Genomic DNA, 27,192 nt, shown 5'->3' on the forward strand with positions numbered 1-27,192 from the left:
ACTTAACTCAAAATGAATCAAAGACTTAAAATGTAAGAGCTACAACTATAATATTTTTAGAATAAAACACGGGAGTACCACTTCGTGACCGTGGATTAGGCAATGGTCTTTTAGATATAATACCAAAAAGCAAGAAAAGAAAAAAATAGATAACTTATATTTCACCAAAATTAAAATTTTTTATGCATAAAAAGAAAATTATTAAGGTAAAATATGGAAGGGAAGGAAATGTTTGTAAATCATATGTCTGATAAGTGTTTAATATTCAGAATATATAATGAACTCCTGCAGTCAACACAAAAAACCAAATAACCCTTTTAAGATTTTTAAATGGGCAAAGGACTTGAATAGACATTTCTCCAAAGAAGATAAACCAAAGTTTGAAAAGATGCTTAACATCATTAGTCACTTGTGTGTGGACGCATGTTCAGTCATGTCTAACTCTTTGGGACCCCAATGGAACTGTAGCTTGCCTAGTTCCTCTGTCCATGGGATTTTCCAGGCAAGAATACTAGAGTGGGTTGCCATTTCATCCTCCAAGAGATCTTCTGGACCCAGGGATAGAACTCACATTTATTGTACCTCCTGCCTTGGCAGGCAGATTCTTGACCACTGTGCTACCTGGGACTTAAGTAGTGACCTTAAAAATCAGTAGCTTAAAATTGGGAATGGTGGAGGAGTATTTCAACCATGGAAATCAGTGCTCATTACCAGTACCACAGTCCTGCACGGCTCCCTGTTAACCATTTACCAGGATACCACTGGGTGGGTCATCTCATATCATGAAAAGAAAGCAGGCCCCTTTGGCTAATGCTGCTCTGAGCCTGGGAACATAGCCATTGCATCTCCAGCAACTGATGTGGGCCCTGCACCTCAGATGTGCCCCAACGGGAAGTGTGGGATTCCTAAGACGCATGGTGTCCTAGGTCAGGGGACCTCAGAGTAGACACAAACATGGTCTTATCAGTAGGTATGGGAGCTTCCTAGCAGCTACGCATACAGTGTGGAATTCCAATTGCAGACTTCTAGGGTTTGCCAAGTTTCACTTGCCGTTGTTTTATCCTGGGACTCTCATCTCTAAAGATGCTTAAAATACCCACCATAGAAATATACTGGGCAAACTGAAAACAGAATGAAAGTTTCAGGGACCTTTTAAGTTTCAGCAGCCCATCTCAACGGGACAGGCCCATAGTCCTCTAAACTGCAAAAGCGCTCCTTCAAGGCTCCTAAGGGCCAAAGCAGTGTGGTCAAAGGCCTGTGCCAAAGGGAACCCCATCAGCTCTTTGCTACTATGGTTTGGTTTAATTACCCTCTTAATTAAAGAGGGTAAGCTGCCTTATTTTACCCATAGGTTTTTGGAACAGAAAAATATCTGGCCTTTGCATTCTTGAAGAAAACAGGAAGAGAGAAAATCAACCCAGATCAGATTTCAAGTCTTGAGGGATAAGAATTCAAAGAAAAAAAGAATCTTTTCAGAATTGCCTGTGTATCTTCTTAGATTTTAGAGACCCTCGTTTTATAACCAAGGCCTTGTTTTGCAGGGATCTAGGAGGCTCCCTGAAATAGACTGGGTTCAGTGCCTTGTGGCTGCCCTGGTGGCTCAGATGATAAAGAATCTGTCTGCAACATGGGAGACCTGGGTTTGATCTCTGGGTTGGGAAGATCCTCTGGAGAAGGGAATGGCAACCCACTCCAGTATTCTTGCCTGGAGAATCCCATGGACAGAGGAGCCTGGTGGGCTACAGTCCATGGGGTCGCAAAGAGCTGGACATGACTGAGTGACTAAGCACAGCAACCACTCTAGTATTCTGCCTGGGGAATTCCATGGACAGAGGAGCCACAGGGTCACAAAGAATCTAACTCGACTGAGTGCCTTTCACTTTTCAGTGCCCTGTAATACCTGGAGCCAAATTTTAGTTAGCCTTGGCAATGAAACAAAGGTAATGCATACATAACTTAAGAGAACCTACCCTTAACCACGGCCTTTCACTCTCCAAACCTGATCAACACTTCAGTAAAGGCTTTAAATAAATACGGAGTAGCTGATGAACATGAAAATGACTCAGAATCAGACAACAAAAGAGAAAAATAAGACGCTGGCTAACTAAGTTGCTCCGTACACACTGTCAAATGAACCACTGTCGTTCCTTGGGGTCAAGTTCTACTCCCACCTCTTTGCTATGGTTGAATTGGCATTTCAAGAGGAGAAACTGCCTATCACATCCTAAGGGAAAAACGGGAGGAGGCTGGGAAGATGAAGGGCCAAGCAGAGCAGCTCTCAGCAACTTTTAATTGTTTCCAGGATAGGTCAGAAAAAAATCTGACTAGGCAGGCTTACTCTAGGAGTTGAAAGGTCAAGTTAAAATATTTGGCTCAAATAATATTCAGTGAGTTCCTGTCTTTTTCTGTGCATGGAGGGGTCTTCAAGATGATGATAGAGATGGGATGGACCAAAGGTCAGGTCCTGGTAGGTCAAACCCCAGCCAGAGTGAGGAGCGCTAGAGGTACTGCTTAACATCCCTGTTTCTAGGCAGAGAGGCCGTGAGAACTATCACGCCAGGCCCGTACTAATAATGACAGTCCCCAGCACAACATTTCCTTCATAGGAAGATACAAAGAGAAGGGACACCACTGACTGAAAACAGTCTCTAAAACATGGAAAGGATAGCAGAGCCTTAAAACTAAGGCTTTTAAGGAAAAATGACACTTTCTTTTCAAAAGTGTATGGACAGAATATGATTTTAAAAGATAGAAAATTCCATAAGCAAGGATTGGGCTGCCAAATACAAAAACCTTATCACAAGTAGCAGGAGTCTCCTGTTTCAGTTTCACATCCCTCCATACACACCAATTTTCTGGAAAGAACTTGGCGCTATCACCCCAACTTCACAAAACTGCCAGAAAAAGAAAAGCTAGATTTCAGCTTCTCTCAAAAGCCTTGATGTATGTTTCTAAAAGTCACCGTCTTAAAAGACATCTACCTCAGGTCCTTTGTCACGTGGAGTGGACCCACGCTCCCAGGCCTGAGACAGGAAACCCTAGCCAAGCCTCTGCCTGTGAGGCCTGCGTTCTTTCTCTGAAGAGACGGCCTCAGGGTGAAGACACGTGGCTTGTTATAAGTCTTTATTGAGCAGCTATTTAACCTTGTTTTAACAAATTGCTTGCAACCTAAATTAGGGCAAGATTTAAAAAAAAAGAAATTTGATAAATACTATCAATATAAATGTTTCCACTAAAGAAGTTGGAAATTTCTGATTATATTCAGAAAGGAAATTCTTTTTTATTTGTTTAAAAACTATTGAACCTATCTACTTTGGGACATGGACGTGCATCATATAGTGCTTTAGAGAAGGAACGATTGATCCCAATACTCCTTATAATGCAAAAACATTCTAGGAGAGGCTTAGGCAACTTCAAGAGAAGGAAAACTCAAGAATGAAGAATACTGTAGTACAAACTTATGGCCAAAAATACTGTATTTTTAACCAGCAAGATCATTGGGGCATTATTATACAACATTAGGTGTTTTTTTTTTTGCAAAACTAGTTCCCATCCCCAAACAATAGACAATACATGCATTTGAATGACATTTTAAGAACAGTAAATATGATTCTTTTAAATACTGCAAGTTAAAAATGTTTTCTGACAAAACTCCCTAAATACATAAGTCTAGGAAGGGTTTCCAACATGATGACAGGTGAGGAATCCAGCAAGTTGCATTTAGAGAGTTCTTTGAGGAAAAGAAATCCACCAAAAACATGTGTTTCAGTCAAAGTAACCTGAACAAAGTTACATAGTAATTTTCCATCTTTCTTTTCTAAATTTAAAAATATTGTACTGAAGAATATCTTCCTCCCTGTTTTTTTTTTTTTTCTGTCTACCAAAGCTTATATGGAAGTTAGAATTCCTTCATCCAAGTGAGATCCAATTTTACCCATAGATGTTTTCATAACGTGTACATGTTGTTTACTATTGGGTTGGAATCATACAGGGAAATGGAGGATCCATGGTAAGGGAGGTAAGAAGAAAATTAATACTTGAGCACCTACTATGTGCTAGGTGTGTATGCATACTTTGAACAGATGATTCTAGAGGCAAGAGGGTTACTGAAGAGCATTGGTAGTTGAGACAGCAAGAAATTGTTATCCTGTGAGAAAAACAAATGGCAACTTTATACTAAGTATCTACGAAGCAGCAGGTGCCTGGCTCCAAAAATCTCTAGCTAATCGTATACAACTAAGCCATTTCTTTTCCTAAATTGATGGAATCAAAATGAAATCCCAAAGACATAGTTACCAGGACAGATCTATTAATGCTACATATGCTGGAAATATGTAGAGATAGATAAACATACAATATTACTAGTTTCAATTTTTGTGTGTTTCTAACCAAAGAAAAGTCTTTGGAAGAAAATATGTATACCAAGCACACCTTATCTGTCAATTGAGATGTTGTCAATTACCAATTAAGTGGTTTTAAACCCTTATTTAATTTTAAGAAGAGCAGCAATATACGTTACAATATTTGGGTACACTTTATTTTTATATGGGTTAACATTCTGCTATATTTCATTTCATTCATTCTTTTTGAGAAACTGAAAACAAAGGGAAATTGAGGGTAACTTGAAGATTATTTCCAACCAGTATCTGAGTCTTGCAGTATCTCATTATGCAGCCCTTTCTTCCCATTATTTTTATATATTTTTTTGCAAATAATAGTCATTTTTGACCCATATCCAGCATAAATAGCTTTTCACCCATTACTAACTTAAGACAACTAAAATTTACAATCATGTGGCAGTATAAATTTTAAAATTACAGTTCGTACACCTTGACAATCAAGATAGTCTGAAGTACAAAAAGTAAATTGTCCTTTAGCTGAATTACCTTTTTAAATATCAGACCTGCTAGCTAATCTACAAAAAATTACAAGTTTCGGTGTTCTTCAAATACCTTTTGTAGATGTCATCTGCTAGTAAACAACATATGCAGGTTTCTAGAATATTTTCTCCCCCACTCAATTCATGACATTCAACAGAGCTCTTTATATGAAAATGTATCGAAAAACAAACAACTTTGAAGGGAGTTATTTACTTTTGAATGGGTGTGTTATTTCCCTTTGTTTCAGATATGAGGCACAAACTTCTGAATTTAAGCTCTGTAAGGCATAGTACAAACCTCCAATTTACAAACAAGGGATTCTCTGTGGGTTGGAACTGCCATGTCACGCAAAAAAGGGCAAAATCATCTGTAAACTGGTACACTGCAATGTGTTAAGTGAGTCATGAGACGGCTGCTTGCCTTGGTCTGCGGAAGAAAGGTTTCTGTGTTTTTGTTTTTGAATAAGACATGCCCAAGTCACCACACAACTTGCCACAGGCCTCCGTTACTGAGAGCATCAACAAGAGGGGTCCAGCGGCACACGCTTAGAACGCTTGCAATCACAATAATATAAAGCATGAGTAAACTTCGTTTTTATACAAAACTGAAAAGAATCCCTTCCCACCCCAGCCCGTTCAGTAAAACCCCAAAGAAACAAAAAAGAAAATCCTTTAGCTTCAATTGACTAGTGTGGATACAATCGGTTTCTATGCATCACTGTAACCAGGGTGATCAATTTTTTCCCTTCTCAAGAAAAGGGATCTTATCATGCACCCTAAGATGAACAGTGAAACCACAAACCTCAATTCTGCATAGCAATTCCATCCCAATTTCATGAAGACAAATATAACAATCTTTCCCTGTTTTGCTCAGCTTCTTGGAGCTCTGAGATCAGGTTTAATTGACTACATCTACTATAGCTCTATTAAATAGAATATCCTGATTCCCTAAAACTGTTAACACTTATGATCTTGTGATGAGGTTTTCTCTATACACACTGTAGGCCTTCAAATGTTGTTTATACTTTTTTTTTTCCTTTTTTATCTTTTTTTTTTTTTTTTTTTTTTTGCTGCACCAAATTTAAGATCGCCCTTTCAGGCAAGCAGTGGTCGCTAGCTATTAAAACATTTCCTTAGTGGATCACAATAGCTTCTAAAACTGCCTTTCTAATAAAGGCCATCAGAGAGGTAATACTAAACTGTGCGTTTGCCAAATAAGAATATGAATTGTATAAAAGCTCATATTCCAATCCTAGGTCAAATGGCAAAAGTTCTACAAAGTTGGTTTCCATGTTTGTATAAAAGCTCCAACTGCTTTTATGTATTTTGCTATGAAATTACCTTTGGGTCTTATAATCAGTATACCTCTGCTTAGGAATGTGCAAATGATTTTATATAGCACGATGCTAGTACCGCTCTGTACGATAGTAAGGTTTTTTTTTTTCTTTTTCTTTTCTAAATGGAAAAAAAAAATCCCTAGTCAGAAATAAACTGACAAATTTACATTCTCCTCTCTTAAAAAAGTAAATAAAATAACATTATTCAAAATGTGAATTAGCTATGAGACATACAATTACATAGATACATATCAATACAGCACATTCAATCTGCCAAAAAATTAATGATTACAAAGCCAGTAAGGATGATGCAATATCAAGAGAGAGATGTATGTACAATGATTAGAGCATTCATAATTGCACTATACCTATAGGCAGTCTGTTTCTTACTTAAATTACAGGTGCTTTCTGAATAAGGAGAGAAAAACCAGGTAACCTGTGTACTTTGAGGCTGGCAGAGCAAAGAATGGGAACATTCCATTATTATTGAATAACTCTGGTACTCATCTCATAAGCCATTAATTTTCTCTCTCCTTTGTTGTTCCAAAACAGTGATTTACATAAAAGTTTATAGACTCCTGCCAAATAGTACTGTAGTAAAATTAGACCAGGATCATGGCCTAATTCTACCTTCCCAGCAGGTTTAAACCATCATGATTTGTTTTCTTAAATTATATTTCAATTCAAGCTGCTTGACAGAAGATCATCAATACATGTGCTGTTTTTTTTGCATTGGTTGAAAAATTGCACATATAGAATTCTAGATCTCTCTCCTACTACGTTCAGTTACATAGATACACATTCTATAGAACAGAGAGGTTACTTATGAGTTTCGGTCCACAAATCTTCCTTAAGTTCAACTCAATCAGTCACCAGTTTAAGATCCTAAAGATGGTAAACTAGCAGTAACTTCAGAGTCTGCAAATTAAAGGTGTCAGAGTAATACTATTGACCAGTGTTTTTGGCAGACCTACTTGACCTTAAAGAACAGAGAGAGAGTAAACTGGCTTCAAATGAAAAGATAAAAGCAGATTTCATGGGGTATCACACAAGACAGCTTTTCCACATTGCTGATTCAGACACTCAACATGGAATGTGGACACTAAACAACATGATTTAAGGGCAAATAAAAGGATGGACTGTAAGAATCAAATCTACAGTGACCAACAGTTTGGCAACTGGTGTTTCAGGTTCATTCTCAGCCAAACATTTTAGGCTTCACAGTCTTACTCTCTCACATTTTAAGATTCTGGCTTTCATCTTTTAAGCTCTCATTAATTTTTTTTTAAAAGCCAGCTTTGGCAACACATATCCATAGTTAAAAGTCATTTTAAAATTGTGGCCCAAACACTAAGGGGGAAAAAAAAAGAGGGAGAAGTTGTTTCAGGAAAAAAAAAAAATTAAGAGCAACCTATGAGAAGGATCTGGGCAGCAGCCATTGGGATAATGTAGTGTCTCTTGGCATATGTTTTTGGCATCTGCAATTTGAAGAAAAGAGGGTGGAGAAAAAAATGGCAAGAAACAGAGGAAGAACAATGGCACATGATATTTCAAAAGGAAGAACTCCTTCTGTGTCTTGGCCCTTGCTTTACTGACTTCTATATGGTTTGCAGAGCAACCAGTTATGGCTGAAGGTAAACTTCAAAAAAAGAAAACAAAAAACAAGACACTTAACCATTAAACGGGCATCCACTGTCCCAGCCCAAAGTGAGGCAAGACAATATATTTATATAAAAAGACCTCTATATGTGTATCCAGATCAATACATTTAAAACCACAGTATTAATACTTATAATCCTTCAGCAAAAACCACAAACTGTTAAATTAAGCTGATGTCAATGGCTTAAATTGAATGACATTGTCCTGATTCTATCATTTGAGAGAAAAACTTGACCAAGAATGGAACTATGATAAAGGCCATCGTAATGTGGGAAAAATCAAGAGGAAGGGATGGGCTGGGAAAAGGAAAATCAACTTCATTTTGCTTAATAGAAAAGAAAGAGAGAGAGAGAGGAAGAAACAGCTCTTGTTTTTGTGAGTGCATGACTGAGAATTTAAAATACATTGAGTCACAAGATTTTGCCTAAAAAAAAGAGAGGAAATGTGCTGGGACTGTACTTCAGCATCCTGTTTTTCCTCTGAATAGTTTAAATAAAATCATAATATTTACTACAAACTCTGTGGACACGCTCACACAGAGTCCAGGACGGCAATAAATTAGTATTATGCAAATTGTTTTCCACAGAAATACAGTCCCTCTTGTTTAGCTTCACTAGCCCACCAGGGAAGGGAAGGGCGGTGTCGAGGAGGCACGACTAGACCAGATTGTACTCCTTCAGGTTCAGCTGGAGGATGGTGTCCTTGACAGCGGCGAACACAAAGCGGATGTTCTCGGTGTCTGTGGCGCACGTGAAGTGCGAGTAGATGATTTTGTCACTGTCTGGGTTCAGGTCCACGAACATCTTCAGGATGAATTCTCGAGCTGCCTGGGCATCTCGCTGGGGTCCTGTTGGCCAAGAGAGAAGAGGGACATCTGTCAGCCAGCTGATCTGTTAATGCACTTGCTCCATGGTTACTAATGCTCATGAAGACCTCTTCACTGTAGATCTGATCTGTTATAAGCGTCCTCCCCAACACGACTGTGTGTCACGGCTCCTCTTTCTCACTTCAGCTGCCCATGCATCCACCTCCATCTATCCACAGAATGTGATCTTGTGAGAACAGGCAGGTAGTGTGAAGGCCAGGCTAAGTTTAGCTCTGATTCTTTGGGACATAAGGAGCTACTACAGAATCTTCAGGTAGGGATGTGATTAGCTTACTTCTGGTTGGACTGAGTTAACTGTGCTGGTTTCAGCTGCAAAACAAGTGTGCATATCATATAACTGCCTCAAGCTCTCTCGTCAATTTGCCCCTGTGTGCTCCCCACCCAACCTGCTCCCACTTTTTTATCGATCATTTTACATTCTCCAGACTGAAATCTCTTTAAGAATAGAAAACCTGTTTCTTAACCTCTGGTCTGTCTACAACTGTCCTCTGCAGGCTCATTTCTGGTGTTTCTGAAAAAACCACATTTACGTAGAATTTAATTCACTACATGTGATGATTAAAAAAAGCTGGTTTATGTTTTCTTACATTTATCCAGGATCTCTTAAGTGCCAAGCACTGTCTTAGATGTTTTTAAAAAGGATCATGATACATTTATCAGGATATATTACGAAGTTATTTGATAATTCTGTAACAGAGTCTTAGACATGACACCAAAATCACAGGCAACAAAAAAGAAAACAGATCAATTGGACTTAATCAAAATTAAGAACTTTCGCACATCTAAGGACATTATTAAGAAAGTAAAAAGACAACATACACACTTGACTGTACAGCAGTAACTAACACATTATAATTCAACTATACTTCAATAAAAATAAATTTAAAAAAGAATGACTAAAAAAGACAACCTACAGAATGGGACAAAACATTTGCAAATCATACATCTGATAATGGATAAATATTCAGAATATACCAAGAACTCCTACAACTCAACAATAACAAGACAACCTGATAAAAGATGGGCAAGGGATTTAAATAAACATTTCTCCCAAGAAGATATACAAATGGCCAATAAGCACCTGAAAAGATGTTCATTATAAGCACATGAAAAGATAAACATTATTAACTATGAGAGAATGCAAATCAAAACCACAGTATGATACCACTTCACATCTACCTGAATGGCTATAATCAAATCAAGTGGAAGATAACAAGTGTTAGCAAGCATGTGGAGGAATCTGAACCCTTGTGCATTGTTGCTAGGAATATAAAATGGAAAACAGTGTGATGGGTCCTCAAAAAGCTAAACACAGAATTACCATATGAACCAGCAACTCCATTCCTAGGTATCTACCCCAAAGAAGGAAACAACCCAAGGATCCATCAACAGAGGAATGGAAAAGCAAAGGGTAGTATATACAGACAACGGAATATTATTCAGCCATAAAAAGTAAGTTCTGACAGATGCCACAACATACATGAATCTTAAAAATATGTCAGGTAAAATTAGTCAGACACAAAACAACATATACTGCAGGATTCCACTTAGGTGAAGTATTGAGAAAAGGCACATTTATAGAGATAGAAAGTAGATTAGAGTTTAACAGGGGTTAGGAAGAAGGGAAAATGGGGAGATATTAATGATTATAGAATTTTGGGGGGCAATGACACAGTTTTGGAAATAGAGATGGCTGCTCTGCACTGTGTGGAGAAGGCAATGGCACCCCACTCCAGTACTCTTGCCTGGAAAATCCCATGGATGGAGGAGCCTGGTAGACTGCAGTCCATAGGGTCGCTAAGAGTCGGACACGAATGAGCAACTTCACTTTCACTTTTCACTTTCATGCATTGGAGAAGGAAATGGCAACCCACTCCAGTGTTCTTGCCTGGAGAATCCCAGGGACTGGGAAGCCTGGTGGGCTGCCGTCTATGGGGTCGCACAGAGTTGGACATGACTGAAGCGACTAAGGAGCAGCAGCAGCAGCAGCTCTGCACTGTGAATGTAATTATAGTATCACTGAACTGCATGCTTAAAAATGGTTAAAAAGACAAAATTTCACGTTACATATATTTTACAATAATTCATGAAACTAATGACACATACAAAAAAGAATTGAATGGTATGCTTTAAATGGATGAATTATATATTGTATGTGAATCATATCTCAGCAGAACTGTTTTAAAAACATAATAGACCCTGATAAATATGTTAATTTAAAACTTGTTGTAAATTAAAAGCAATACCAAAACATTACCACCTATCAAGGACTGAGCACTTTCTTTCTTTTTTCTTTATATAATTTATTTCATTTTCTGTCTGTTGTTCTAGAATAAGCACCTTTCTTATATGCATCTTTTGGCACTATGCATCTGAATTTCTCCCATTTTCCATTTAGCTTTATACCATGAAAGAGGGGTAAGCACTATAAGCTCTGTTCCTCCTCTCCCAGAAAACCCGCTTGGGATCCACAGCTTAGATTTTTTTTTTTTTTTTTTAATCAGTATTGTTATTTACTGGTTGGGATAAAGAAATCTTTGACAATTCTACTGAGGGCCTACAGATTCTAACAAAATACATGGTAAGCTTCAGAAAGTCAACTTGAAAACTTTTCAAACCAATCTTATAAGCAAATAAGCTTATATCCAACACTGCCAGACAGTGGGAGGAAGAGTCATGAAAGCAGATTATTCTCACTTGTACAGGTTACAAAATGAATGTTTGAATTCCTGACTTAGCCCAGATTTGAAATTGTCAATGATTAAGAAGACTGGCACCATACTGAATTAAAGAGTGCCCCAATTAAAAATATGTGAGAGAGAGAGAGAGAGAGATAAATTTAGTGTCCTAGCTTATTTAATGTACTATTTTTAACTTAATTCCATTGTTGTTATTGTTCAGTTGCTCAGTCGTGTCCAACTCTTTGCAACCCCATGGACTGCGGCACACCAGGCTTCCCTATCTTTCACCATCTCCCGGAGATGGACCAGTAGATTGTTAGAACTGATGCAGACTTCCATTTTCATAAAAGAACGTTATCTTTCTGGCTTGTGAATGAAATTTTACTTGCTCTTTTTGGGAAACGAAAGTCTATTCTTTTGACTCTTTTGTTCTTTTTTTAACTCTAAAGTATATTAGAACATAACTCAAGTTCACTGAAGAGCACATGGAGTCTGTTATGCTTTTAAGCATAATTTGTTATCTGAATAAACATAAACTACAAAGAAATCATTACGGCCATCATAGCAGGAACAAAAATCCCATAGTCTCTATGAACAGTTTTGCAATTCAAGTCCATGTGGAAATGGTAATTTTCCTTTCTGAAGAGAAATAAAGAAATGACATTCATTATGATTAAGACCTTGTAAGTACAGAAATGTGGAAGTGTGAAATTTATAATACTATAAACATGTGTATTATAAACATGTCACTGCAGAGTGGGCCTAGAATTTTTTCTCTCAGCTCATCTTACAAGGGCCTGAAGTCTCCTGGAATGACAGCTGCATCTGCTTTAGGAATAACTATCAGCGTCTTTTATTCTTTTTCCACAGACAAGTTTCCTATATGCGTGACGTGTGTTACCAGGGAAGATGGACAGTGAAAAAAAAACAAACTTCAGATTTAACAACATTCACAGTGGGCTCATGTTGGAAGGAAGATGCTCTTACTTATAGTGATGGGGAATCGGGAACTCACTGGACAAAGGAGAAATGTAAAAAGAAGAGGAAGAAGCCGCACAGAGAAGGAAGAACAGTACTCTAACACTTACTTCGGGTCTTTATCGCAGGAAAACCAATCCTGGTGTGCTGTTCTATGTGTGCTGTGTGGGTGCCTTGAGCCTCGGTGGGTCTGCTCTGTCATCCCATAAGTATGCACATAATGAAAACATGCTGCCTACAGGCTTGTGCTATGTCAGGGGGTGGTGGTCATTTCTCATTCGTGGATTTTCACCAAATTCTGAGAAAGACTAAAACAAGTCTCCCCTTCCAGCCATACGAGGCAAGCATGTGTGTTGGGTGTAAGCTGGACGCTTCGTGCCCACCTTATTTGGGCTGGTCTCGTGTTTAAGGAGTCAGCCTGCTGCTGCGGGAGAGAACCAGTGCTAGGTTGCCTCCTTCCGTGCTTTGCTCAGGAGCACTGAGGACTACAGGCTCGGGCATCTGTGACTTGGTGGCAGGCTAGTGGCCAAGTAAAAGGAGGAAAAGAGAACAGGATAGGCAAGTATTTGTTTTTAAAGGGACCTCAAAGCACAAAGGAAAAGCTACTTGGACAGAGGATGGGAACACACTGCAGACAAAACCAGCATGATAACATCCCTACAAGTTAGAATTCTATGTGCATTTGAGAAGGAACTTCAGTTCATTAACATGTAACGTTTCCCTTCCAAGAGCAGCATCACACCAAACACACGTGTGATGAAAGATGAGTGAAACTCCATCCTCAATGTGTTGGCATCTTTGGGGAAAGCTATGAGGCCACACTGAGTATTAGTTTTGAAGTAGTTACCTTTCTTTCTTTTTTTTTTTAAATTTTATTTTATTTTTAAACTTTACAATAAGTAATTGCCTTTCTTAAGGAGTTCCTAGAAGTACAAAAACGCTGCTGAGTTGACATACACACCAGATAGCTTATGCTGATAAAGTATTTTTTAAAAACAGCCCATTCTCTTGTTGCACCTCTAGAATAGGTACTTTTGGGTTTGTGTTCTTCTCTCTGCCAGGGACCGAGCTACGTGACTTGCATACGTGATTCCATTCAATTCTTTTTTACCCAGGAGGAAACTGAGTACTTAAACGTGACTGAGGCCCCACCACCGGTAAGTGGCCGAGCTGGTGCAGTGCTGTGCGACATTCAAAGTTTGTCCTCTTACATGCTATTCACTTAGATCTGGGTTTGGCAAGCTTTCTCTGTTTAAGGACCACAGAGTAAATATTTTGAGCTTCTGGGCCACTTGAGCTCTATCACAACCACTTAGTTCTGCTGCTGTAGCATAAAAGCAGCCAGACAGCATATAAATGAGTGGGTGTGGCTGTTTCAGTAGAATTTTACTTAGTTGTTTAGTCATTCAGTCATGTCTGACTCTTTTGCGACCCCACCAGGCTCCTCTGTCCATGGGCTTTCCCAGGCAAGAATCCTGGAATGGGTTGCCATTTCCTTCTCCAGGGGATCTTCCTGACCCAGGGATCAGAACCGAGTCTCCTGCTTGGCAGGTGGACTCTTTACCACTGAGCCACCTAGGAAGCCCACAGTTAGCCACTCCTAATCTATACTCGAGCATGTGTGGGGAGCTGAGTGTGGACTCTGCAGATAAGTTCTTACAGGGCAGTGGCTGTGACTCTTTCACCTGTTTCAGAGTGGCTGGTACGGATGCATTTTGTTACCAATCTGTCAGCAAGTAATATTTTGCAGAAGGGGTTGGGTGTTGTGCTCAGTCATCCAGGATTTCAGTCTAGTTGAGGAGGCAAGATTTGTTACAAGAAGGAAGTAAATAATGCAAAGTACATAGACAGGAGTCCCAAAGTGGGTGCTACAGGCAGAGCTTAAAAGATGGGTGCCTTCTCTCAGGATAATGGGGCGTCATGGGGTCATGAAGCCCTCCAAAGAAAATATCTGTGTCAGGCATCATGCTGAAATCTCACACTTATGTTATCTATTACAGTCAACAAAACAAAAGTTTGGTTCTAAAGCCCAGAGCAATTCAGTTACTTGATCAAGGTTTACAAATAGGAAGTATCAGAACTGGTATTTGAAGCTGACAGATCGACTTCAGACCATGGGCTCTTGACCACAAAATTCTGTTTTCTCTCCAGAGAGAAGGACAGGCAGACTGTTACCAAATGAAAGGGAACTCAAGAGGGAACTATAATGGTTGATACATAGTCAAAACTAGGGGATGGTTCCATCCTCTGATATAAAAGAAAGCTTCTTATGTATTTTGAAGTAAGTGTAAATTTCATCACTGTTGGTAAGTGAAACATTTCAGGTCATTAAAAGACAGGACAAACAATGATTCATACTCCATCAACACGTGGGCTTCTGAGGCACTGATGGAGTACAGGAGTGTGTCAGCTCTGGCCCTGGTCTCAGGAGGTGGGATATTTCCCTGGCTAACACGCTGGCTGAAGAGTGAAGACTTACCATCGTATTCCGGGAAATAGTCAACTAGGTGGGAATACATAATTTTCTCCTCTAGAAGATCTTTCTTGTTTAAGAACAGAATAACTGAGGAGTTCTGGAACCAGGGATACGTGATAATTGTTCTAAACAGTGCTTTGCTTTCCTCCATTCGGTTCTGAAAAAAAAATCAGCAGAAAAACAAGACGTGAATTACATGATCACTCAGCCTGGGAACTGTTTGCTTTGTAAGTCCAACCCATCTTTGGTATGCATTCAATTTCTGTGGCCTTGGGCTGAGCTTCCATGGCATCAGGATTTACATGCAAAAGGCTCAGCAGCTCTTTTCATTAGGCAAACTCTCAGGCTGATGGGCAGAAGAGAATAATAATAATAAATATCCACTGATAGAACTTTTAAGGTAGAAAAAGAATCATCAAAGCCTAGAGAATCAAGTTGTACCTGGCACACTGTCACAAATGCCCACCAAGAATTATTCATTCATGGCCAAATACTTAAGGTCTGTATCAAAAACTAAGTACCAGGCTTCATTTTGCATTTCTTAACCTATATGTACTAGGGACTTCACAATTAGTCTATTACATAACAGTCAAAACAAAGTTACTTTATTCTTTGCCCAAAGTGCATCAATATTTTTTAGAAGTATTATTTTTTACTATACATATATATATATATATATATACACACACACATACACACACACACACATTCCCTGATTAGAAAAACACATGGAAAAATACTTTTAGATCACACATTTCCTATTGATCAGAACACACTGTCTCCCTAAGTTTCACTATAATTTTCATACACAACTGTGGACCTATACATAGTAATTAGTTGGAGATACAAATGTAATATTGCTCACCACCTTCAGTGTTTTCAACTGAAGCTATCTATCAAGTCAGTCTAGGTAACAGAAAACCTCTATGAATTCTTAAGGAATTAGTCAGCCTGCTCTTACAAATGAAGATGTTTCAAGGGTACTTCTGACTCGGGTGATCACTCACCAGCCAAAAGCTAGACAGCCTCCTCGCTTAGCCCACATCTATTCACCAGCTCTTCCTTCTACAGACACACTTGCTTCGAAATCATTCCTGCCCTTGGTCACAGACCAAGGCGGCAGATTTGGAGAATCCTCCTTGGGCCTGCATTTTCTCAGACAACAGAGAACACTCTCCATTCCCCTGTCTTGGATCTATGTGTTATGACCAAGTCTGGGGCAATGGAAAAGCCTGCTGAGGATTGAGCCCATGTCTACTGCTAACAGGTGGCTTAATGGCTTAAGCCAGAGGATCCTATTCAAAAAGTGGGTTCAATCCCTGGGTCACGAAGATCCCTTGGAGAAGGAAATGGCAACCCACTCCAGTATTCTTCCCTGAAGAATCCCATGGACAGAGGAGCCTGGCAGGCTACAGTCCATAGGGTCACAAAGAGTCAGACATGACTTGGCAACTAAACAAATAATCCTATTCTCCTTGTACCTGGGGTGATTCAGGGCTGGGCTCTGAATCCAGGTTCCTGTCACTTGGACTACTGCTTCCCTTGTTTTTTGGTTACCAGTGTAGCCAAGCTGCTCAACCAGTCCAGTTAAACTCCAGGATTTTTGCCAAGAGCTTTGGAACAGAGAACCAGCTTTCATGAAAAAAGTGGAAGAAGCATCGTGTAGCCTTGAGCTTCCAGCAACCATTTTGAAACAGGAAGAAAAAGAAACTAGGTTTTAACTTCTTGGTCAAACCATGCCAAAACCTGGTGATGCTTTGCATTTTTTAGTTACATCAACCAATTAAGTACTCTTTAGTTTTTAAGCTAGTTTGAACTGTATTTTTTCTGGATCTTATTATATATAAAATACTTCTCAGAGAAAAACAATATATTATTTATATGCAGAATCTCCCCCAAAATGATGCAAATGAACTTATTTACAAAACAGAAACAGGCTCACAGACTTTGAAAAAGAATGCTATTTATCACTGAACCACTTTGCTGTACACCTGAAACTGTTAATACAATATTGGTAACTCTAGTTCAATATAAAATTAAAAAAAAAAATCTAATGCTTTTGATTGATATAGCTGGATCCACTTCATTCTCAAATTTCTAAAAGGAAGTGAATGAAAGATGTTTGAAGGATGATCTTGAAGACTAACGGTTCAAGCTGTTAACACATTCTGCTCAGCTTTTACCTTCCCGATGTAGAATGTGTCCTGAGTTTCACAGTTCAGCATTATAGAGGCCAACTACACTCTTCTGCATTACCCTATGACCGCTGTTCCAGAAAAAGTTCTGGGAAGTTAAGCTCACCAAGCAATTTCCTATATCCTGAATATGTCTTGCTCTTTTCTTCTGTAAAGTGTTCCAATTCAAATCAAGCTGAAAAGGCCTACTGTTCAAAAGGAGACCTTTACCAAACCTGATAAAGTCCATCACCACCAATCGAAATTGAGCAGAATGCTGTGGGCTCCTGGTCATGCAAGCCTTCCTCTGTCTCCCATTTCTTGTTTGTAGGAAACAGGCTTCAGCCTTCCCTGAGTTTCAAAGGGCAAACAGCTGCTAATCAGGGAAGTGAGGGATGCAGCCTCAGAACAGGGTCCCGGTTCTGCCTCAAGGAATACACATAACAACACCTTTGAGCTTGTCTGCAGAACTAAAACCCCCAACAAATGAAAGATATTAATTACTAGACGAAACACGCTTCATTCCAGAGAACAGGTCACAGATGGGATAACCCCCAGAATCATAGAAGCTTATCAGGAGACCACCTGAGGCCAGATGAAAGGAATGCAGGTCCTGCACACACCCTGGTCCTCACCAGCAATCCCACCCTGAACACTGCTATAAAACTGCTCACCAAGTCCCCGTGGGTTGGGACACACCGTTCTGAGGGCACGAGTCCCCTGTGGCCTCCTTTGCCTGGAAAAGCAATAAAGCTGTTCTTTTCTGTTTCATTCAAAACTGTCTCTGAGATTCGATTCAATTCGACTCTGGTGCACAGAGGCCAAGTTTGTGGCATCACAATCTCTTTACCTTTACACTCTGTGCCTACCATTAGATAATTAAATATGGAGGGATGGGTTACTTCAAGGGACAGTGTTTATTTCGCAGCCCATATTTAATATAAATAATATGAACAGCCTTTAAAAACAGTATTTTTACAATCTATATGCCTTTTACTGATTGTCATCACCAGTAACAAAAGTTTAAGCCTGGAAACAATATTCACTGAGAAATGATCTCTTGTAGCCTGAGATTTTACAGGTTGAAAATTTCATGACTGAAGGAAAGCAAAGGCCCTAATAAAACTGAAAGAATTAAAGGATCTAAAGATGGTTAATTAGATAGTGACATCCCTGATGGAAGAATTAACTTTTTTTCTTATTTACAGTTGTAGCAATTCCAGAAAATCATACTGTGGCCTTCAGAGAAGTCATGTCTAAAGAGCGGGTATGTACACCTTGGCCTCAACCAGATAGCCTCCATCCGAAAGGCTTATCACTGTGATTAGCACTCTCCAGAAGGGGTATGATGGGGTCCCCAGGGGAGGGCCCTACTGGGACCTTTTTTAGATTGAAGTCTAATGGTAAGTGGCTAGACCCGGGGTAGAGACTAGAAAGGGGAGAGGAGTGGTCCTGACTTTGAGTTCACGAACAAGGAGGCACCTGAGGCCTCTATGATTAAGTTCAAGTCAGAACTGGATCCCCCAAGCTCCAGATGGAGGTCTACTGTAAGGGGGGCCTCATACTAGGACACAGTAGAGACAGTGGACTATGCCCAGCCCTGGGTCCTAGAGATGTCTTGTGGTGGTGCCTGTCCCTCTGTGCCCGGGGCTGCTGCAGCCAGGGCCACAGTGGAGGTGAGCCTGCTGACTGGCCTGGTCCCACTGAAGCTTTGCCAGTGTCTGCAGTCTGGGGTTGCTCTAGGCTGTTTTCCAACTTGGCAAATGCTGTGTGGCCTCGGCAGGAGCTTCTCCCTCAGGGGAAAGCTAAAGAGCAGCAAAGTGGGTGGCTGATCAGCAGCATTAGCACCCACATACCTCCAACCAGACCTACCAAATTCAGTCTCAGGGACTTGCCTGGTGATTCAGTGGTTAAGACTCCATGCCTCCAATGCAGTGGGCATGGCTTCAATCCCTGATCGGGAACTATGATCTTGAATGCTGTGCAGCACTGCCAAAACAACAACCACCAAAAAACCCCCTCAATCTTAGGGGGTAAGCCCTAGGAATCTACATTTTTAGCGGGCCCTCCAGGAGATTCTGATGTAGGGTTAACTTTGGGAAGCACTGTGATGGAGGTGGGCTTCTCCAAATTAGCATGTGTTATGAATCACCTGGGGACACGGGCTGTGACTCAGCTTGGGGTGGGACCCAGGAGCCTGAATTTCTAATAAGCCTGGAGGTGAGGCTGATGCTGCTGACATACAGCATGCACTTGGAGGTGGAAAGTGCAGAGAGCTTGCTGAGCTAGGGACCACGGCGAGAAACACGACGCTCTGTCCTGTTTTCATGATAAGAAGTGCTAGTCACACATCCAGCCCAGTGCCCGAGTCGTGCAATGAAAATCTAACCATGCTGGCTTCCTGCTTTTTGTCTCTCCCAATTAAGATTCATCATGAGAAACGCTGGGCTGGAGGAAGCATAAGCTGGAATCAAGACTGCTGGGAGAAATATCAATAACCTCAGATATGCAGATGACACCACCCTTATGGCAGAAAGTGAAGAGGAACTAAAAAGCCTCTTGATGAAAGTGAAAGAGGAGAGTGAAAAAGTTGGCTTAAAGTTCAACATTCAGAAAACTAAGATCATGGCATCCGGTCCCATCACTTCATGGCAGGTAGATGGGGAAACAGTGGAAACAGTGGCTGACTTTATTTTTCTGGGCTCCAAAATCACTGCAGATGGTGACTGCAGCCATGAAATTAAAAGACACTTACTCCTTGGAAGGAAAGTTATGACCAACCTAGATAGCATATTCAAAAGCAGAGACATTACTTTGCCAACAAACGTCCATCTAGTCAGGGCTATGGTTTTTCCAGTGGTCATGTATGGATGTGAGAGTTGGACTATAACGAAAGCTGAGTGCCAAAGAATTGATGCTTTTGAACTGTGGTTTTGGAGAAGACTCTTGAGAGTCCCTTGGACTGCAAGGAGATCCAACCAGTCCATCCTAAAGCATATCAGTCCTGGGTGTTCACTGGAAGGACTGATGTTGAAGCTGAAACTCCATACTTTGGCCACCTGATGTGAAGAGCTGACTCATCTGAAAAGACCCTGATGCTGGAAAAGATTGAGGGCAGGAGGAGAAGGGGACGACAGAGGATGTGATGGTTGGATGGCATCAATGACTCAATGGACATGGGTTTGGGTGGACTCTGGGAGTTGGTGATAGACAGGGAGGCCTGGTGTGCTGCGGTTCATGGGGTTGCAAAGAGTCGGACACGACTGAGTGACTGAACTGAATTACGATTCTTACTTTATGCCGTGTAAGTTGTTTTTCATTCCACAGTGAGAATTTCTAATACTTTTAACCCCCAGGGGAATGTTAACAAATCGATAAACTCCTGCTAAAAGCCCCCAGACTAAATCCTAAATGAGACTAACATCAGGTTTTTATGACATCTTGCAAGGTGATGGACTGTGCAGAGAGGGAGGCACAATCCACTCTGCTCAGTAAAAACTCAAGTCTGTGGGGGAATGATGTGTCCCAGGAGACTGGTGTCACTTGCTTTTTAGTAATTCTCTAGGGCCTGGAGTTGCAAGTAAGAGAACAAAATAACAACATATGAGACACTGAATTTATCAGATATACACGTGAGGATCTGTTCACCTCTGAAGACAAGTTTAAAAGCAGTCTCAGGCTGCTGCTGCTGCTGCTGCTAAGTCGCTTCAGTCGTGTCTGACTCTGTGTGACCCCACAGACAGCAGCCCACCAGGCTCCTCCATCCCTGGGATTCTCCAGGCAAGAACACTGGAGTGGGTTGTGACTGCCTTCTCCAATGCATGAAAGTGAAAAGTGAAAGTGAAGTTGCTCAGTCGTGTCCATCTGTGCGACCCCATGGACTGCAGCCTACCAGTCTCCTCCACCCATGGGATTTTCCAGGCAAGAGTACTAGAGTGGATTGCCACTGCCTTCTCCTGCAGTCTCAGGGAAGTGGTGCAATCATATGCTCCTCCTCTTGGGGTTAAAACCAGTCAATTGAAAGAGGATGTCAATTAAGGTTTTCACTCTCTTCCAAACACTAAAGCTCTTTATTAACCAGATGGGACTGCTTATACTTGAGGCCCAAGGAGGTTTCTGACTTGTTGTTGACCCCATATACCACTTCTCCTGAACAGAAAGCAATGAAGAGTGGCCTGGTGAGAGAGCTGGAACAGAGGGAGCAGAGATCAATGGGCCTACCTAGTCCCCACCCACAAGTCTGAGCAAGCTCTGGGAGTTGGTGAAGCTGGGGGAAGGGAAGCCTGGCATGCTGCAGTCCATGGAGTTGCAAACAGTCAGACACAACTGAGCGACTGAACTGACTGAGTCCCCACCCTTAGAGACATGGAAAAAGCAAAGGGTCACAGAGACCGAGGACAGTCTGCCTGAGAGTGAGCACAGTGGGTTGGTTGAGTGGTCTCCACGCAGTCACCCTGCCTCAAGTAAACGTGGCCACAGAAATGTCAGTCTTGCCCAGACCATTTGCTGTGAACTCTGTCACTCTGACGTACATATGGTGAAATCCTTACCTCCAATGTAAGTTTTCAAAAGCTAGGCCGTCAGGAGGTAACTGGGATTAACGTTTTTAAAAGAGACCTCACACCTTCTGCTATGTGAGGACACAGCAAGAGGATGGCCATCTATGAACCACGAGGCAGGCGCTCACCAGATGCTGAAACTGCCCAAGGCTTGATCCTCCCAGCCCCAGGGCTGTGAGAAACAAATATCTGTCATTTATAAGCCACCTGGTCTATGGTGTTTTGTTACCTAAGCTGAAACAGACTTAAGACAACACTGATCAGGTGAGTTGCTCCTCCCAAGCCTGTAATCAGTGAAGAGGTGGAGTGCTAATCTCTATCTTGATCTCTGGCCTGGGCTGAAGGAGAGGCTCCCTGCTCCCCACCGTGTAAATCACAAGCAGAATGGTGGAACCAAGATCATCAGAAAAGGACTGGTTCAGGCTATTGTTGAGGGGGTCTCACACCTCTAATCCTTAACATCCCATATTGATTCTCACACAAATCCAACAGCAAAAACACACAAATTCTGATTAAAACATAGGCAGAGGATCTGAAGAGACATTTTTCCAAAGAAGACATACAGATGGCCAATAGTAACTACGTGAAAAGATGCTCAACAACACTAATCGTCAGGGAAATGCAAATCTAAATACTGTGAGGTATCACCTCACGCCTGTCAGAATGGTTAGCATCAAAAAGCCAAAAAAAAAAGTAGGGGCGAGGATTGGAGGAAAGGGAACCCTTGTGGACAGTTGGTAGAGCTGTTAAAGTGGTGCAGCTGCTATGGAAAACAGTAAGGAAGTTCCTCAAAAAATGAAAAACCGAACTATTATATGATCTAGCAATTCCACTTTTGGGTATGTATCTGAAGGAAATAAAAACACTAACTTGAAAAGATATCTACACACCCATGTTCACTGCAACATTATTTACACTAGCTAAGACATGGAAGCAAACTGCATCATCAATGGATGAATGGATCAAGAAAACTGACATATATATAATATACATACATGTATATGTATAATTATTTATGTATAATGTGTATATATGCATATATAGCACATTTAATATACACACGTCAGTTCTTTACAATGTGTATATGTATAATATATATAACACATGCACACATACATATACATGTAATGGAATGTTATTCAGCCATAAAAAAGAAAACCATGCCAATTACAACAAAATAGATGAACCTTGAGGGTATTATGCTAAGTGGAATAAATCAGACAGAGAAAGACATACCATATAATCTCATTTATGTTGATTCTTAAAAACAGGGGTTTCCCTGGTGGCTCAGGGACAAAGAATTCACCTGCCAATTTAGGAGACATGCATTGTCTAGGAAGATTCCACATACTGCTGAGCAACTAAGCCTGTGTATCACAACTACTGAGCTTGTGCTCTGCAACAAGAGAAGCCACAACGATGAGAAGCCTGAGCGCTGCAACTAGAGAGCAGCCCCTGCTTGCCACAACTAGAGAAAGTCTGCGTGCAGCAACAGAGACCCAGCACAGCCCAAACTAACTAACTAACTTAAACAAACAAAAAAATAAAAACAAGTATAGATACGGAGAACAGATTGGTTACCAGAGGTAGGGAGGCAGAAGATGGGTGAAACAGGTAAAGGTGGTTAAAAGGTACAAACTTCCAATTATAAAATTAGTAAGTCCTGGGGATGTAACATACAGCGTGATGACTACAGTTAACAAGACCATATTATATATTTGTAAGCTGCTAAGACAGTAGATCTTAAAAGTCCTCATCACAAGAAAAGAAGTTAAAACTGTGAGGTGATGGATGTTATCTAGACTTATTGTGGTGATCATTTTGCAATATATACAAACACTGGGTCACTATGCTGTACACCTGGAACTAATGTTATCTGCCACCTGCATCTGCATGCGTGCTCAGTGGTGTCCGGCTCTTTGTGACCCCATGGACTATAGTCCATTAGGCTCCTCTACGCAAGGAATTTTCCAGGCAAGAATATTGATGTGGGTTGCTGTTTTCTCCTCCAGGGGATCTTCCCAACCCAGGAGGGATCAAGTTCTTTACCACTGAGCCACCAGGGAAGCACAGGTCTATGGATGAGCGCCTAAGAGTGGTTAAAAAGAGGCTGGGGTCACATACGCAGGAAAGGTTTGAGTGGGGAAGGCTTAAAAGCAATGTAGTTCTGAGTTGACTCGAGAGATGGAGAGATTACAAGGAAAAAAGAAGAGCAAAAGCAAAAGAGAATTGAAATCCAGGACCAACTGGAGGGACCTGTGATGATTCTGTGTAAAACATTTTGTGGTATTCTGATCTCTGCAACTTAGGTATCAAGTAAGAAAATTTTCCATGTTGAGACTGTGAAACAATTCCTCTTCATTTACATTTTACAGTGGGGGCTGGGAGGCATAAACACACTGGGCCCCATGAAGAACGTATGCACTCCTGCCCCCGCCAGTCATGAAAGAAGCTGCTGGCTCCCACTGCCTGCCTGTCTCCAGGGCTGGCAGGGAGCAGAGGCCAACAGGAAGCTCTATCAGACATCTCCAGTGTGGCTTGCAGAGAGACACAATTACCTGCCTGGAGGTAAGCAGCCTCTGCCTTCCTTCCTTTTGGCTCTCGTACAAATCTCCCTCCTATCAAGAAAAAGGCCAGATCCTGTGGACGTGGCCCAAGATCCCTACAGGAAGTTGGCTTTCTTCAGGCTATGACTTTGCCCAAAACTCTGCACAAAAAATTATCAACGGGCCTCAAGGGACACTAGTTCATGTCTCTAGCCCTTGTAGTCCTGCTGCCAGTGACAGCATGGGTTGGCACTCTGCCAAGGTGGTATTTCCCTCCAGCAAGAACCAGCATTAAACCAGAGATCTGAACATCAGTTTTCCTAACTTTTGCAAGTCATTACTTTGCCAGTAAATACAAGTTCTCACACTTTGCAAAGAATACAATTTAAATGAGACCCTCATTCATTTCTATGATCCAAGTCACCCACCTGCCAGCCTCTCCCTGTCGCTATTTCCCCTTCATATCAGAGCCTTATTTATTTATATTCTCCGTAAGGTCTAGAACATAGCCTTTAACTAGACACAAGAAATAAGCGTGAAGACTGCTCAATCACCACTGAGGGCCTTACAGTCATCTAGGAGTTGTTCTCAGCTGCTCTCTGAGGTAGGATGCACTCCAGACACAATGGGATGCAGCTTTTCAGGGCTCAGAGATGCAGACGGTCTGAGTGATCCACAAATGCACTAACTGATGCCAGAACTTGGGTCAAGGGCCTGTGATTCTTTGCTTATAACTTGTGTTCACAATTCAATGATTCTGCATATCCTGAGCTTTCTTCTAAAAAAGGCCAAGTGACACACTTGATTTAAATGAGTGAGGTCCAGATACATGGACAGAGTGGTTACGTGGGCATTTTGGTAAAGTAACAGGCTATTTAGCCAAAGGGAAAGATACACATTTTATCACGCCTTAAATATTCTTCAGTTACAAGTTAAGACATCTGCTGGTCATACAATCACGCTCAATTTTAATGCCTAGCTGTTTGTAAGGCTGCGTCTATATACTGTGCATGATGAAAAATGTGCTGCCAAGGTACGTTACACAAGGTACCGGTTTTATTAGCATCATTTCTGCTTCTGAAAGTGATCAGGAAAGGAGATTATTAGGATACAGGATACAGGATTATTAGGATATGCATTTTAAATACCACTCTTCACTCTTACTGCCATGACAAGCTTCACTATTTCTTCTGTCACAATTTATCAAAGAATACCTCATAAATTACTTTATTAAAGGTTATTTTAAAAGAGCAAAGACTAGTTGACTTTTAATGTAATGATTCATAATAATATCAAATTTGAATCAATCATTATCATTTGTAGTTTATCAAACACTGAATACTTTGAAAAACTCACATCCTTAACAAGGACTTAGGAACACACTCTCAGGTATTGATTTCATTTACATATGTCACTTGGGTAAATAAATGTACCAACTCAAAAGACAGGAACTCCAAAGCCTTTATGAAAAAAAAATTTGCAAGCCTGGTCTGCATCTCTTTCTTTCCTTGATTATTTAGGAAAAAGCTTGATGTACTTTGTATCTCCAGTAGGATCTCATTGATATGTGTCGGAGCTGACATCGGCGCACATTCAAAACACCTGTGCTGAGCTCCTGTTGCTGGGGGGAGGTGGGAGTGGGAAGGGCCAGGACTGTGAGCTCCCTTGGTTTGAAACATGACTCTTGTGACCTTGGGCAAGTGACTGCACCTCAGTTTCCTCGTATCTCCCAGGTTTGGGAGGACAGAATGGAATGCTGCATGCAAAGCGCTCAGCTGTGAGCCCAGCACATAGCAGTTTTCTATAGTGTACTATCAGACATGGCAAAATTGCTATGTAAGAACCTCCTGGTAAGGTGATCGCTGACCTCAAATCTTTAGCCAAACTATAAATCCAGTAAAATCTATTTCCTGAAATTGCACAAAGTTAATCTATCCATGGTTTCAAGTCCAGATACATCTGATTTATAAAAAACTGGAAAAATCATCCAGGTTTCTGCCAAATGCTTAGTCAGTTTCTTCCTAAGATTCTCCACATGTTAAGGGGGAGTATCTTCAAAATCTCTATAAATGGTTAATACTTATATAATTGGTCTATCCAAAACGATTGTTCTCTTGCTCTCTGTACATCCCCTGCTTGACCAGTCCCTGCTTGAAGGACACGGTACTCACATGACTGACCTTCCCTCTTAATCACAGAACCTAAACATACTTGCCCCTAGGCCTCAGCTAGTGATTGTTCTAATCTGTGGATCAGAACATCTCCACTGTGATAGTTTATCAAAGGGCCTCCAGAGAAGGGCACACCCATCTGCTTTCCCTGGTAACTGATGAGCCAACCTAATGTCAATTCCCCTTGTAATGGTTAGCCTCCCTCCACCCTTGGGTAGAGAAGACTGCTGCTTTGTCCCGCCTGCTGTCTGCCGCCACAGTGGGGTTTCGCTGCAGGGCCCCTGAACTTCAGATGTGTAAGATCCCCCATCTATGAAACCATTAAGATGTCTCTGTTGCTGACTCAGGGCTGTTGCCTAATTCTTGGAACTGGCAAATACTGGACTTGTAGGTGTGCAGCCCGACAACTCTCAACCCCAGAGTAAACCAAGAAAACAACTGATTAATATGTAAGTGGAGCATTTGTAATGAGAAATAATTAAGGACAGCTCCCTAGCCATCCCACTTCTGCTATCCAAATTGACAACAGGAAGAGAAATAATAAAGATACTAAACTTGGCTGGACAGATATCATTTCCTCTGTAATTTTCTTAGTCTTTGCAAATATTTGCAAGTGATTATTGGAGATCAAATTTGGCAAACTCTTTAGGCTTGAAGACAGGTCCTGAAGGTTTTAATAGTATAATTTCTACCCGTGCATGAACTGATGTCTTCTACCTGCACGGGATGTTTAGAGAAGCAAAGAAACAAAGCACATTTGCCTGTGACCTCCAGGTCTAAGGTTTCTAGCAGAGATGAGGTCACAGAGCAGGCAGGCCCTTGTGCAATGAACTCGTGCAGACCAGA

General features: G+C 41.0%; 1 protein-coding gene and 1 long non-coding RNA gene across 2 annotated transcripts in view; one reads left to right on the top strand and one right to left on the bottom strand.

The window, feature by feature from the left end:
• Nucleotides 1-3,458: 3,458 nt before the first annotated feature.
• The window catches only part of LOC109562978 (guanine nucleotide-binding protein G(q) subunit alpha), a 313,817-nt gene continuing 290,083 nt past the window's right edge, over nucleotides 3,459-27,192 (bottom strand). The window contains exons 6-7 of the mRNA XM_019966101.2: nucleotides 14,900-15,053; nucleotides 3,459-8,722 (exon numbers count right to left, since the gene is read on the bottom strand). Of these exons, the coding sequence (XP_019821660.1) occupies nucleotides 8,532-8,722; nucleotides 14,900-15,053 (345 nt within the window). The 3' untranslated portion in view covers nucleotides 3,459-8,531. The remainder of the gene's footprint in view (nucleotides 8,723-14,899; nucleotides 15,054-27,192) is intronic.
• Nucleotides 8,719-22,599, top strand: LOC139184440 (uncharacterized). The gene is made up of 3 exons (XR_011567944.1): nucleotides 8,719-13,577; nucleotides 18,279-18,337; nucleotides 19,497-22,599. It is a non-coding gene; the product is annotated as an uncharacterized lncRNA (long non-coding RNA).

Source organism: Bos indicus, chromosome 8 (genome assembly GCF_029378745.1).
Source record: "Bos indicus isolate NIAB-ARS_2022 breed Sahiwal x Tharparkar chromosome 8, NIAB-ARS_B.indTharparkar_mat_pri_1.0, whole genome shotgun sequence".
Taxonomy (NCBI): Eukaryota; Metazoa; Chordata; class Mammalia; order Artiodactyla; family Bovidae; genus Bos; species Bos indicus.